The following is a 15,621-nucleotide window of genomic DNA, read 5'->3' on the forward strand; positions in this document are numbered from 1 at the left end:
TTTTTTAATTTTTATTTTTTGTTCAAATACATTTGTCTCCACCTTCCTGCCACCACTTTCCCCTGCCCCCCTTCCCCACCTCCCTCCCTCAATCCTTCCCCACTTTGACTTTGTCCATGTGTCCTTTATACATGTTTCCCTCAAACTCTGGAACCTTTTTCTCTTTGTTTTTGTTCCTGTCACAATATACTATACACATTTAAAAATATTTACTGAAATTATATGTATTCTTTATTGTTTGTTCCTCCTTATAGAATGTAAACACCATGAATCACTTTATCTGCTTTGCTCACTGATGTATCCATGGCACAAAATACTTAATATTTGTTGCATATATGAATTATTATAGTACTATAGTTATATTTTTAAATAATTATGGGGGGCATGAAAATATATTCTTTACTTAAAAAACCAAAAGCCACAACACTTTAAAGAGGATGATAACTGGTTGAACAAACCACTACAAGACTTTTTTCTCTGTTCCATGTTTCTTCTAGTAAATCATCTAATTGTCCCAGCCATGTAGCATAATTAACTACAACCAAAACTTCACACATATGAATAAATAATTTTCCTTTTTTCTCCAAAATAAATCATAATGGGTCTATTTTTTGCAGGGGGGAAGGGTGGGAACCAGAGTGATAGTGATCCTTTTCTGCTGAAGGCAGAATTCAACCCATGGAGAAAGGAATATGTGCATATTTGAAGGAGGAGAAGACAAAACTAAACCCCTGCTGTCTCTAGGGCAGCCAGAGAAAGACACTGTAACTTAGCCCTAATGCCAGGGACAAGAGTGGTTTTGGTAGTAATGAGGAAGCTGAGATGGAAGTGGAATGGAATAGATGCAGGAAGGCAGGAGGACAGCCAGTACCTTGCTTTGAACAAGGTGGTGGATGTAGGGAGCAGAATGATGCATGATGAGCAGACAGTGTTGATTAGACAGTAAACAATGAGCTAAGATTTATTACTGTATACAATAAACAATGAGTTAAGCTGAGATGAGCCATAGGTGAGCATTGCCTCCATTCACAGCGGTTGTCTCCAAGCCTCACTGGGCATATTTTACCATGCATTTTTATTTTGTTTTTTCCCATTTAATTGTTTTTATTATGTAATATTTGATACATCCCCCCAAATTTATGGAACATCTTTCATAATGAAGTATAATAATAAATCAAACACACATAAACCTACCACCCAAATTATGAACTAGAACATTATCAGTGCTTTTGAATCCCCCATATGCTCTTCCTTGGTCCCAATCCCCTTTCTTCCTCCAAAGTAAGCATGTTTTAAAGTTTATCATTCCCTTGCTTCTTTAGAATTGTTTTTAACCAAATGTCAAAGTATACTCATTCAATAGTTTGCTTTGGTTCTTTTTGAGCTTAGTAAAAAGATTCATATTGTAGTCTTCTGTAATTTCTTTTAACTTAGTTTTCTGAGATATATGTAGTTTCATGTAAATATAATTTACTCATTTTCATTTTAATATAGCTGAACTTGTCATTAACTCATTCATAATGAACAATTTTTTTTGTCTAAGAAATCCTTCCTTACTGTAAAGCCTAAAAGATATTATTCCACAGCCTTTTAAAAATTTTTAAAGTTTTACTTTTCACATTTAGGTTTTTAATTTTCTCAAATTGATTTTAATTACAGTCTGAGGGAGGAAACTAGTTCTCTTTTAAAAATATGGATAACCAATTATCTCAGCATCAAGTATTAAAAAGATTACTCATTTTTAGTCATTTATTTATTCCAACAGTAACTCAACAAATATACTCAACACCTAGTATGTGCTAGGCACTTTCTAGGCATTGAATCTGCACTATCACCTACATCATATTTCAAATTTACACATTTGCATAGGTTTTTTCTTAAATAATTCTTTTATTCCATTGGTCAGTTTGTCGCTCCTTAACATGTTACCATATTAAGGGCATATTCCCCTGCCATTAGGTATGTCTTGGTTATTTGGTGGGGTTTTGCTCTTCTATAACAAAAGAATCCATAATGTAAGAATCAGCTTGTCAAGTTTTTCCAAAACTTTGGAATTTTGATTGGAATTCAATTAAATCTATAAATCAGAGTAAGTAACAATCTTATATATTCCATTAGCTTTATCTCTTGCTTCCTAATCTTTTTTACTTTATATAATGTATATTCTTAAAGGCGGTTTTTGTACATTGATCTTATATTTAGCTATCTTTCTAAACTCAGTAATTCTAGTACTTAGTATATCATTTTGGATTTTCTATGTGGACGTATATTATGTGTTAGTAACAGTTTAGTTTCTTGCTTTCTAATATTTGATTTTTTCTTGTCTTAATGTGTTGGTTAGGATCACCAGTAAAATGTTATTTCATTTATATGTATTCCATTTCATATGTTCTCTTCTCTATTCAAAACTCTACGTACACTTCCTCTTTACTCATTCTCAGTTGATGGCCTTGCTTATTTCACCAAGAAAACAGGTGCAATCAAAGAGAGCTCCTTAGTCTAAGTACCACCACATCTACTAACAAACCTTTAAAAATTCCGTTTTTCTCTAATATAATTGATAAACTGTGTTTTTGCTTTCACCAAGATCAACTGTTGCTTTTGGGCACCAGATCCCTTCCTCTCTGTTTCTAAGACTCAGCTTTGCAATAATCCCTCCTCTCCTTGCATTATCAATTTTTTTCCATTCTAAATAGAATCGATACTCTGCTTTAAAAAAATGCTGTAATAGCTTAAATCTTAAGCACACAAAAATGCCTCTCTTGACCTCTCTCCTTCAGCTCTTCCAGTCTCTGCTCTCATTTACAGCAAAACACCTCGAGTCATTCATACTTGCTAGTTTCACTCTCTTACCTCAAATCATTGTTAGACTACTTGAATTAGGATTTTGTTCCCAGAATTCCACTGATAGTCCATGTTGAGGATTATAAACTCCATGTCATCAAATGCAATGGTTAATTCTCAGTCCTTATTTAATCTCTCAGCAGCATTGGACAGAGTTGACCTTGTGTCTGTGTATCTAAAGGGGGTGTAAATACATGAGGTTTGTGCATTGATTTATTTATTCACAATTATTTTTTTCAGAGATGAAAGCATTTTGTTGCATGATACAGATAAACCTCTATCTAAACCTCTGAAGGATTTTTTATTTGTAATTCAATGCATTCCTTGCTGACATAAATTTATATAGTCAAACCTTGGTTCTCGAATGTCTTGGATCTAACAATTTGGTTCCTGACTAAGTTGTTCATGGAAAAAGTCTCGGTTGTCTAACAAAATTTCAGGTCTTGATTCTCTACCCGACAATCCTTTCGTGCTGATACCTATATAGTCATTCCGCGTCTCTCAGGCAACAAAGGAGATTTGGTTTTTGAACAAATCACTTCTTGTTTTCCTGAATGAATTAATTTTGAGAACTGAGGTTCCACTCCATTGTCTTCCTAAAAATCCCAATAAAAGAAACTGTTACTAGAAGCAACATGGTTCAGCAGGGGGAAAAACTGAATTGAAAGTCCAGATTTACTTCTGCTTCGGGACTAGAGTGAACCGTTACTTCCACTCTCAAACTTGCTACACTCCCAATCCCATTTATAAAGTGAGTGAGTTGTCTCTCTAATGAAATGATTTTTAAAATATACAATTATTTCCTCTCTGATCATAAGTAAAATCAGGAGCATCAACATACCTCTAATTTAAAATGAAATTATAAAGCGACCATTTTGTTTTGAGTTCCTGGAAAAGGAAAAATTATCAGAACAGCTTTCAGACTTTGATGATTATTTTAGCACTTCTGGTCATTGTAGTATGCAGGAGGAAAACAATGACTGAGAGAGAAATAACAGTATATTTTCTCTACTAAGTCTTCCTTTCCCTCACTACCTAAAAATGTAATTTGGCAAATAAGAAAATAAGGAGATTCTGCTTCCTAAAAGATGGGGTGGAGGTACTTTCCCTGTTTCTCTCATTAAGTCCAACTGCAAACCTGGGACATTATATATAAAACAAACGTAAGAAGTTTCTGAAAGGTAGAGAGATGAAGAAAGACTGGCTAGGAACCTTGGAATCCAAGGGTCACACAACATGGTGGTGAAGTCTCTGGATTTACTTTTTACCTCATAAATTTCAGACCTGAAGCTGAAGAAGCTGGCAATCTGGAAACACCAACAGGTGCAGACCCACTCCCCGCCAAAACAAACAAAACAAAAACCCAACAAAGCTGGCTCTCTCTACTTAAAGAACAAGAAAAGGGGAAGCCTAGAAGGAAAGAAAACTTTTAGACAATAATCATTTTACTCTAGCTAAACACCACACAAGAAACTGTGGTCCCACTGCACACCCACACCAGCAATGGCTAATGAAGAGCCTACAGTTCCACCCACATTAGGTTACAAAGAGGCGGCCTTCCTCTCTGCTGGAGTGGAGTTTTGCAGAGGTAGCCTGCTAAAACAGAAGGCTTAAGTCAGTCCCAGAGTCTCTTAATGTAATACCCAAAATGTCCAGCTTTCAAGTAAAACATCACTCATCATACCAACACTAGTTGTATTACTGTGGATTTCTCCTTCTGTCCATTAACAATTGCTTTATACTGTATTGTTAGGTGCTCCTATGTTGGGTGTGTAGATATTTATGGTTGTTGGAGCTTCTTTTTTTTGAAATCTATTTTGTCTGAGTATTGCTAATCCAGTTTTCTTTTCATTCCTATTTGCATGATGTATCTTTGTCCATCCTTTCATTTTCAGTCTGTATGTGTTTTTTGATTTGAAGTAAGACTCTAGTAAGCAGCATAAAAATGGGTGTTTTTAAATCCACTCAGCCTATGTCTTTTTATTGGAGCATTTACTCCATTTACATTTAAAGTAATTATTCGTTAAGTATTACCATTTTGTTCATTGTTTTTTGGTTGTTTTATAATTCTTCTCTGTTCCTTTTTTCTTCTCTTGATCTCTTCCCTTGTGGTTTGTTGTTTTTCTTTAGTGTTTGTTTGGGTTCCTTTCTCTTTGTTTTGGCCTATCTTCTGTAGGTTCTTGGTTCTTAGTTACCATTGGGTTTATGTAGATCATTCTTGATCTATAGCAGTGTATCTTAAGCTGACAGGCATTTAAGTTCAAATATATTCCATAAGGACTACATTTTCACTCCACAATTCATGTTTTATGTTCTGATGTCAGACTTTTAGATACTTGTGTCTTGTGTACCTCCTAACTACTTCTTATAGATTGATACTTTTTTCTTTAAACCTTCATAGGAGCTTTGAAAATGTCTGATTTGCTGTATTTATTAAGTATTTGGCTTTACATGTAAGGTTTTCCCCTTTCTCATAGTTTTTTATTTCTAGGTATGGCCCTCCCTTTTCTACTTAAAAATGACCCTTTAACATTTCTTGTAAACTTGGTTTAATGGTGATGAAGTCTTTTAGTTTTTGCTTGTCCAGGAAACTCTTTATTTCACCGTCAATTCTGGATAAACTTGCTGGGTATTCTAGGTTGTAGGTTCCTTTCTTTCAGCACTTTAAAGATGTCCTGCTGCTTCCTTCTGGTCTGTAAAATTGCTGCTGAGAAATAAACTGATAGGGTTTCCTTTGTATGTAACTCATTTTTCTCTTGCTTTCTTCAGGATTGCTGCTTTGTCCTTAACTTTTGCTATTTTACCTACAATAGGTCTTGGTGTGAGCCTCTTTGGTTTCATCTTGTTTGAAACTCTCTGTGCTTCCTGGACCTGGATGTGTTTCCTTCCCCAGGTTAGAAAAGTTATTAGCCATTCTTTTTTTCTTTTTCTTTTTCTTCTCACCCAAGACTTTTTTTTTAATTGCTTTTAGAGAGAGGGAAAGAGAGAGAACTATCGATGTGAGAGAGACACATCGATTGGTTGCCTGCTTAAATGTGCCCCAACTGGAGATCGAACCACAATCTGGGCATGTGCCCTGGTTGCGAGTCAAAACCATGATCTCATCTCAGTCTGTGGGATGATGCTCCAACTAGCTGAGCCATGCCAACCAGGGCTCGGCCATTATTGCTTTAATCCTTTCTGATCCTTTTAAAGGAGGCAAGGATGCACAATGGGGTAAAGACAGTTTCTTCAGTAAGTGCTGTTGGCAAAACTGGACCAATACATGCATAGAGAGAAGAAATTGGATCACTTTCTTATACTATGCACAAAAATAAACTCAGAATGGCTTAAAGACTTAAATGTTAGACCTGAAACCATAAAACTAGAAGAAAACATAGGCAGTAAACTCTTTGACACTGCTATTAATATTTTTTGGGATAGATCTCCTTGAGTAGGGACACAAAGGCAAAAATAAACAAATGGGATTACATCATAATAAAAAGTTTTTGCACAGCAAAGGAAACCATCAAAAAAATGAAAAGACAACCTATAGAACGGAAGAAGATATCTAAAAATGAAACATCTAAAAATAATTAATATTCCAAATATATAAAAAACTGATCCAATGAAGCACCAAAAAAAAAAAAAAAAAAAAAAAAATCCAACTAAAAGAATGAGCAGAGGACCTGAATAGACATTTCTCCCAAGAGCATATGCAGGTGGCCAAAAGACATGAAAAATGTTCAACATCACTAATCATCAAGGAAATGCAAATTAAAATCATGAGATATTATTACTTCTCATCTACCAGAATGGCTATCTTCACTGTATCGACAAGTGTTGGAGAGGATGTGGAGAAAAGGGAACCCTCATATCCTGTTGGTAGGATTGTAAATTAGTGCAGGCACTATGGAAAACAGTATGGAAGTTCCTCAAAAGATTAAAAATAAAGCTGCCATATGATCCAGCAATTCCACTTCTATTTATCTGAATAAAAAAGCACTAATTTGAAAAAATATAAGCACCCCTATGTTCACTGCAGCATTATTTACAGTAGCCAAGATATGGGAGCAGCCTAGCTGTTCATCAATAGATGAATGAAGAAAGATGTGGTACATATATATAATGGAATATTGTTCAGCAATAAAAAAGAATGACAGCTTCCCAACATGGATGGACCCAGAGGCTATTAATGCTAAATGAAATGGTAGACAGAGATAGACAAATACCATATGATCTCACTTATTTGTCGAATGTAAAATAAAAGAATAAACAAAACTGAGACGGGCCCACAGCTACAAACAAACTGATGGCTGCCTAAGGTGGGGGGCATATAAAAAATAAATTAAAAAAGGATTAAAACAAAAACAGTTGGTATGGTCAGTCTTTTTTATTTTAGCCATTCTAATGGTGTATTTCATTGTGGTTCTAATTTGCATTTCTGTAATAGCAAATGTGGAGTATCTTTTCATGTGCTTATTTGCCATTTGAATATCCTAGGTAAAGTAGCTATACAAAACTTTTGTCAGCTTTCATTACATTATTCTTGAGTTCTTTAGGTAGTGCAGGTACAAGTGTATTTTGGACTTGTCCTTTCATTCTGTCTTTGAAAGAGCAGATTTTTTTTGTTGTTGTTCAAATACATTTGTCTCCACCTTCTTGCCACCACTTTCCCCTGCTCCCCTCCCCCCTCCCTCCCTCAATCCTTCCCCACTTTGTCCATGGGTCCTCTATACATGTTCCTAACTTGACCCTCCCCTTCCCTTTCCTCACGCCCCCCACTCCCCTCCTTCCCTCTTGACTCTGTTGGTTTTTTTCTTTCAATGTTGCTGGTTCTATTTTCCTCGCTTGTTTGTTTTGTTGATTAGGTTCCACTTATAGATGAGAGCATATGGTATTTGTCTTTTGCCCCCTGGCTTATTTCACTTAGCATAATGCTCTCTAGTTCCATCCATGCTGTCAAGAAAGATAGGAGTTCCTTCCTTCTTTCTGCTGTATAGTATTCCAGTGTGTAAATGTACCATAGTTTTTTTGATCCACTCAGTTATCCATTGGCACTTAGATGGCTTCCAACACTTTGCTATTGTAAACTGTGCTGCTATGAACATTGGGGTGCATAGGTTCTTTTGAATTGGTCTTTGGGGATTCTTAGGGTATAATCCCAGCAGTGGAATTGCTGGGTCAAAAAGCAGTTCCATTTTAAGCTTTTTGAGGAAACTACCAACAGTGTACTAGTGTTCCCTTTTCTCCACAGCCTCGCCAGCACCTGTTGTCTCTTGATCTGTTTACGATGGCCATTCAGACCGGTGTGAAGTGGTATCTCATTGTGGTTTTAATTTGCCTTTCTCTGATGGCTAATGATGCTGAGCATCCTTTCATATGTCTCTGGGCCCTCTGTATCTCTTCCTTGGAGAAGTATCTGCCCCAGGTCCTTTGCCCATTTTTTAATAGAATTGTCTGTCTTCTTGGAGTGCAGTCATGTGAATTCTTTATATATTTTGGAGATCAAACCTCTATCTGATGTATTATTGGCAAATATATTTTCCCATATGGTTGGTTCCCTTTTCATTTTGCTGATGTTTTCTTTAGCCATGCAAAAGCTTATTTTGATGAGGTCCCACTTGTTTATTCTTTCCTTTATGTCCCTTGCTTTAGGGGACATATCAGTGAAAATGTTGCTGTGTGGGATATCTGAGAGTTTCCTGCCAATGTTCTCCTCTAGGACTTTTATGGTGTTGCGACTTAATAAGTCTTTTATCCACCTTGGATTTATTTTTGTGTATGGTGTCAGTTGGTGATCAAATTTCAATTTTTTGCATGTAGCTGTCCTGCTCTTCCAACACCATTTGTTAAAGAGGCTATTTTTACTCCAATTTATGCTTCTGCCCCCTTTGTCAAATATTGACCATAGAGACAGGGGTTTATTTCTGGGCTTTGTATTCTGTTCCACTGATCTGTCTGTTGAAAGAGTAGACATTTTAAATTTGGGATTCCAATTTATCAAATTATCCTTAGGGATTGTCCTTTTGTTATGTATCTATGAAATCGTTGAACAACCCAGTCATAAATCTTTTGTCTAGAAGTTTTTACAGTTTCAGGTTTTACATTTTGAACCATGTTCCATTTTCTTTTAATCCTCACCCGAGGGTATGTTTATTGATTGTAAAGAGGACGGGAGAAACATCGATCAGCTGCCTCCTGCAGGCACCCTGAATGGGGATCAAACTTGCAACTTAGGATGTGGGTAGACATTCCTACCTACTAAGCCTCCAGGCCAGGGCTGAACTATGTACCATTTTGAGTTGATTTTCATATGTGGTGCTAAGGAATTGATCAAAGGTTTTTGTTTTTGTTATCTGGTTATATAATGTTTACAGAACCATTTCTTAAAAAGCTGTTCTCCATCGAACTATGTAACTTTGTACAAAAATAAATTAACCATGTATGTGCAAGCTAATTTATATACTATATTTTGTCCCATTGATCTATTTGCCTATCTTGATGCTAATACTGCACTATTACTGTAGCTTTATTTCTTGATGCTAATACTGCACTAATACTGTAGCTTTGTCTTGAAAGCAGTTAGTCCTACAACTTTTTCAAGTTATTTTGGTTCTTGGAGATCTTTTGCATTCCTTATGTATTTTATAATCCACTTGTCAATTTTTTTTTTAAAAGCTCATTGGGGTTTTTATTGGAATTGTGCTGAATCTGTATATCAGTTTGGGAAGAACTGACATCTTAATACTGTGTTTTCTGACTCATGAACATAGTACGACTCTCCATTTATATAGGTTTTACTTCTCTCAGCAGTTTTCAGTGTACACTTTGTACTTTTTCAGATTTACCTCTAAGTAGTTATTTTTAATGCCATTTAAATTTTATGTAGAAACAATTTATATTGATCCTGTATGCAGCAACTTTGCTAAATTAACTTACGGTAGTAGACATAAACTAACTATATCCATTTCAGTTTGATTCCCTGTCACAACCTGATGATCTTTGGGTATTTACCACATTCCGTTAGCCATCATAATAATCCCAGGAAATGAAAATGACAAATTCATCATCGGTTCTGCTGAAGCTGTATTTCCTTTGGGCAATATCACTTCCAAATGGGCCATGCTTTTGATGATCATGTTTTTAGAGAGGAAAAGTTTTTTTAAAAAGATTTTCTTTATTTAGAGAGGGGAAGGGAGGGAGAGAAACATCAATGTCTGGTTGCCTCTTGTGTACCCCATCCTGGGCACTTGGCCTGTAACCCAGACATGTGCCCTCACTGGGAACCAAACCGGCGACCCTTTGGTTTGCAGGCTGGCACTCAATCCACTGAGCCACTCCAGTCAGGGCTAGAGAGGAAAATACTTAATCTGATTAGCAGCCATCTGCATCACTTTGGAGCCAGGAGAAATGTACAATTTTAGGCCTCATTCTGGACCTACTGAGCCAGAATCTGCATTTTAACATGTTCCTCAGGTGATGTGTATGCATATTAAAGTTTGAGTAGCATTGCTTCATACTGACAAAAAGCACCATGTAGATCCTTTACTTCTTGACAGACTTGAAACAATAGCTTTTTCTGTAATTACAGAAGGGAGTTTCAAGCCATTATCCCATATGAGGAATATTAAGGCTATTCTGACCTTTGCTAGATTGTTTCAAGAGTAGATTTATGTAAGTTTGTCTTTTTAGAGTATCTATTGGTAAGAATGAGGAGGAAGCTCTATGTTGTGACCCTAGTAGAGACCTCCAATAAATGAGTATGGCGTTAATCACACGATCATTCTCGAGAACCTGGGGAGTACTCTGCTTTTCCTGTCTCCATTACTTTATTCCCTCACCTCCATAACCATACCCTCCACCTCTACCTCCATTGCCCCTCTGAATTCTGATCACAATCAGCCATTTTTTTCAGTCCTCTTATTCTGATAATTCCCACTGTACCTGTTCTTTGAGTTTACCAGAATTGTTGGTTGGTCTCCTTCTTAGTCCCCCATCTCTCTGGTTTCATTTTCTTCCCTACTACTCTACCCTCATGCCAGTATTTCCTACTTTGTTGCCTAGAAACCCAACTGCAAATCATTCTGTCAGCTTTCTCCATTCCTACATTCACTGGCTTAAAAGACCTAAAAGTAAAAAGCAAAACTAACATATTCAGAAGAAAACAGACATGCTCATTTTTATGACATTAAGAAAGATTTCTTGAGACACAAAAAGCACAAGCCATGAAGATGAACAAAGCAATACAGAATAGGAGGAACCTAAACAGCCAATAAACACAGAGAACGATCACAACCTCAATAGGAATTAGAGAAATACAAATTAAAAAACATCAAACACTATTTCAAACCCAGAAGACTGGCAATAGTGCAATAACATCAAGTATTAGCAAGGATGTGGGGCAACAGGGGCTCATATCTTGTTGGTGGGAGAGTAAATTGGTATAAGCACTTTATTGAACAATTTTGTAATACCCAAGTTACAACTGTATCTTGCATTCCGACAGTTGTACTAGTGATGTCCTAGAAAAGACATAGTTAACAAAAATATTTATTTCAATGCTACTTATAACATTGAAAGGTGAGAAAAATCTAACTGTACTTCAATAAGGAAAAGGCTATACCTGCAATATGTTATTTCCTTAAAAAGACAAAATCAAGGCCAATTTGACACAAAAAGCCCCAAAGTATTAATATTTGTTCAACTTAGTGGTAGGGTCTTTATATATTTTTGCTTATACTTATCTGTTTAAAATTCTACATAAACTTAAAAATTGTGACATATAAACTACATAACAAGCAATATTGTCCTTAACATTTATAGCAGGTTAGTAATTATCTTAAGTATCATTATCCAATTGATGTCAATTCACAAAGACATTAGTAATGATGCTGTTTATAAGTAATTCTTTATAATCTGTCACCAATAAATTCAAAGCTTTTATTGCTTTGTTCTGTGCTGGAAATTATCCTGAAATTGGTTAATCCTGTAATGCTGAATCAAAATAAGGGAGTGAAAAGGCAACAAAATAACTCTTTTCTAGACTTACTGTGATCTCAATAGCTATTAACTTAAAATTTTTAAAAAAAAATTTTTAGAGAGAGGCAAAGGGAGGGAGGAAGAACAGGAGAGAAACATTGATGTGAGAGAGGAAAAACAAAAACAAAACGATCACTTGTCTCTTGCATGTGCCCCAACCAGGGACTGAACCTGCAACCTCAGGTATGTGCTCTGACCAAGAAGTGATAGCGACCTTTAAGGTTTGCAAGACGATGCCCAACTGAGCCAAGCCGGTCAGGGCTAGTTTAACTTTTAATGTCATTAACTTTATGTATATCTACCACAAATGGAAAAATAAATACTAAAATAAACATCACAACATTCCAGGCTCTTTGGGGAATATAAAAGGAGACCCAGGTAATCCTGAAGCTCATCTTGCCTTTCTGTCCAAGACCACCATGCTTCCCCTGTCCAGCCCCACGGATTCCAGGTTAAGAGTCTGTATATTAGATGCTAACAAGCTAGTAATCTTAGTCAACACTTATAAACAACCTACTATATGCTCAACACTGTTTCTAAGGGCTTCATGTTTATTAGCTCACTTCTTACCAATACTCTTTTAGGTCAGCAGTATTCTTATTCCCATTTTTTAAAAAGATTTATTTATTTATTTATAGAGGGGAAATATGGGAGAAAGCGGGGGAGAAAATCACCAATGTGTGGTTGTCTCTTGTGTGCCTTCTACTGGGGACCCGGCCCACAACCCAGGCATGTACCTCGACTGGGAATGGCACCCGTGAACCTTTGGTTTGCAGGCTGTTGCTCAATCCACCAAGCCACACCAGCCAGGGCCTTATTCCCATTTCTGAAATAAGCAAATTTAGGCACACAGAAGGTAAGTAATTTGCTTACAGTTAATTAGATAAAACATGGTGAAGCCAAGATTAAACTTCAGTTTGGCTCCATAGCATACACAATAAAGAAGCTTGGGGTCTAAGGGAATGAACAGTCAATTAGAAAAGGTTTATAAAGAAAACAAGAAAATTTGACCTGAAAGTTACAAAACAATTCTTAAAATGAGATTACAAGAGAAAGGGATACACCTAGGGTCTCCAAAGCATTTTTTGTCTCTCTTATTCCTTGCTAAATGTTGTAAAAAAACTACTGTGATATTTTATTTCTTGCTTTGGAAATTAATTCCATTTTGCATTGCTCATACCTTTAAGATGAAGGTTTCTTTGGAATATAACAATCAGTGCATTCTTTCTTTTAACTTCTTTATTAAGTTGGTTGCATAAAAGATATATTCTCATACTGACAATCCTTGTCATGAATAAAATCAACAAAAATAAGGCAATAGCAAGATGTGCTTCACAAATAAACAATCAAGTGGTCAGAATAGGAAATCTGGCCCTGTACAACAAAAAAGATTAAGAAGCAGAATATGAATAAGCCCTGAATTCAGAATATACCTAAAGACACAAAAAGCACAAACCATGAAGATGAACAGGCTATACAGAATAGGAGCAACCTAAGTGGCCAATAAACACAAAGAAAGATCACAAACCTCAAGAGCAATCAGATTAAAAAATATCAAAGGTTCCTTACGATGCACAATTCCTTAATTACCCATTTGTGAAATAAGAATGAACATTAAGAAACATGAAATCTGAGTTGCATTTATTATCACAATATCAATGCTAAATTCAAAATAGCAACTTCATCGAAACTAATGTTAAATGTTCCAAAAGTAAAACGCAATCTTAGTTTTTTAAATTTATAAGGAGGGTCTGGAAAAAAAAAAAGATGAAGTATTTTATTCTACTTTCAAGGAGAACAGGTCTCAACCTGCACTTAAGTGGTATGAGCAACAAAGGGACAGGAAACAAATACCACAGAGTAATGCCCATACATATCAAAATGTTTCATTGAACCATGTTATTTCTACTTATATAGCAAGTCTATTATATTAAACACTCAGCATAATGGTACCTTACATCTTGTGTGACAGAATTACTAAATTAACTATGTATCTATTAGAAATTTTCAACCCCCACTCCCAAAACATTTTAGCATACCTATTAAGTACTGAAGGTCATTTAGAAAAAAAGAAATAAAACACATACCCAGTCTTTGCAATTAAGAGTTTTCATAATATATAAACAATGTTCAGATATAAATTCTGAAATTCTGAACTAAATATGTTTATTTCTAAATATGATTTATATAACCAAGGCTTTCTTAACCAGATAGGTCATAGCTATATGATCTGTACAAACTGACAGTAGTGTATATTCCAAATAGAGATTTTCCTCCTAATATGACAATATAACTCTTTTCTGAGTGAACATATATTTTAAAGCTTAAGGTGTAAACAACCTAGTGAAGAAATTAATGTTCATTTAAAAATATATCACCCCATAATAGGTCCCTGAATTTTCAAATTTACATGTGAGAATACATTTACATTGTAAATTTCTAGGAAAGGCACAGGCTTTATGTAAAAAAAGCAGCAAAATTTTAAACCCACCAATTTATTGAAAAAGCCATTACTTTTTTTAGAAACAAATAATGTGTCTCAAGATGTTGGCAACAGGTCATAGTACAGATGTACATTTCAAACAGTGTACTTCTCCCTTCAATTACATTCCGGAAGGAGGTGAAATACCTCCTTGGTTATGGGAAGCAGAAGTATTTGATGGACTGTGTAAGCTGGTCTCCTTGTACACAAACCAGGCATTTCCTCCCCAAAGTATCATATTCAGAAAGCCGAAGATCTAAGAAAGAGAAAAATAAACAGGAAGGTCTAATATCTTCTTAAAAATTCAGAGCCATCTTAGTTTTCCTTTAAATATTTAACATTTCCAGGCAGTATACGGTTATAGCATTTAAAGTTTAAACTACACATGAAGTAGAATAAAAAAGGAAGACTTTACATTTCAACATCAAATTCATTATTCCCAATGAAATAAAGCTAAATCTCTAAATCTGTAATATATAAAACCATGACTAAAAGACATTTAGTTTTTGCATGCTCTTTATTTTAAAAAATGGGATTAAATTTGAAAGAGTAACTAAAACCCTCCTTTTAAACTGCCTTTGTGTATTTTTTCCTATTTTCCCACTTTCTCCCCCTCCTACTACCTACCATCTTTTCTACTCCAACAGCTGCAGCCAGAGGAGAAAAGGAGTCAGAATAACTTTTATTTCCCACCTCACATTAGTCAACCTAAAAGAAATTAGTCTTCCCAGATATAAATCTGACAAGATGGAAGTCTCAGAGATGAGTAAACTGAAGCTACCTTATTATCAATTTTTGTATATAAAAGAAATGTAGTATGTTCTTCTATTTATAAAAAAAGAATGAAGAGTGGGGTATGAAGCTTTAAACTATCATATTACTGAAGGCCAAATGCTTTCTATCTTTTTGTATATTTGCATACAAAAAATTTCTCTAACTGTCTCAGATATTATCAACATATTTTTAAAAAGCGACTTTTCAATTACAACGTTAATAAAGCACAAATTTGGCCAAACTGGTTTATAAGGCAGTGCTCGCTTCATCCAACACTTTCTTGAAAAGACATGAGACCTGTCTAAACATAACATATTCTCTCTATGAATATTATATTTATCTGTATTTTCATAAAATAGAAGACTAAAGAATACATAAATTTACAGAGACCTACCTTTTTAGGTTATTTAATACTTTTATGGTATTAAATAGACTCAGAGAGTCAGATTAAAGAACAAGCTCTAAAGTGTGGTTCAAACGTTGGCTTGCCAACTTACTAG

At 35.3% G+C, this 15,621-nt stretch overlaps 1 protein-coding gene across 3 annotated transcripts in view; it reads right to left on the minus strand.

Annotated features, from left to right (window-relative positions):
• Positions 1-15,621, minus strand: part of SYPL1 (synaptophysin like 1) — an 83,002-nt gene that overhangs the window by 44,190 nt on the left and 23,191 nt on the right. Inside the window, exons 5-6 of one of the 3 annotated variants that reach the window (XR_008528332.1) lie at positions 13,046-14,603; positions 2,854-3,019 (exon numbers count right to left, since the gene is read on the minus strand). Coding sequence is in view for 1 of the 3 variants with exons in the window: in XM_054564184.1 (XP_054420159.1) it covers positions 14,469-14,603 (135 nt within the window). In the remaining 2 variants the exon portion in view is untranslated. Of the gene's footprint in view, positions 1-2,148; positions 3,020-12,943; positions 14,604-15,621 lie in introns of those variants that run through there. The other 2 variants (XR_008528331.1, XM_054564184.1) reach the window with 2 other exon arrangements.

The sequence above is a fragment of the Pteronotus mesoamericanus genome, unplaced genomic scaffold (assembly GCF_021234165.1).
Source record: "Pteronotus mesoamericanus isolate MK-2021 breed Mesoamerican mustached bat unplaced genomic scaffold, CSHL_Meso_final scaffold_85, whole genome shotgun sequence".
In the NCBI taxonomy this organism is placed as follows: domain Eukaryota; kingdom Metazoa; phylum Chordata; class Mammalia; order Chiroptera; family Mormoopidae; genus Pteronotus; species Pteronotus mesoamericanus.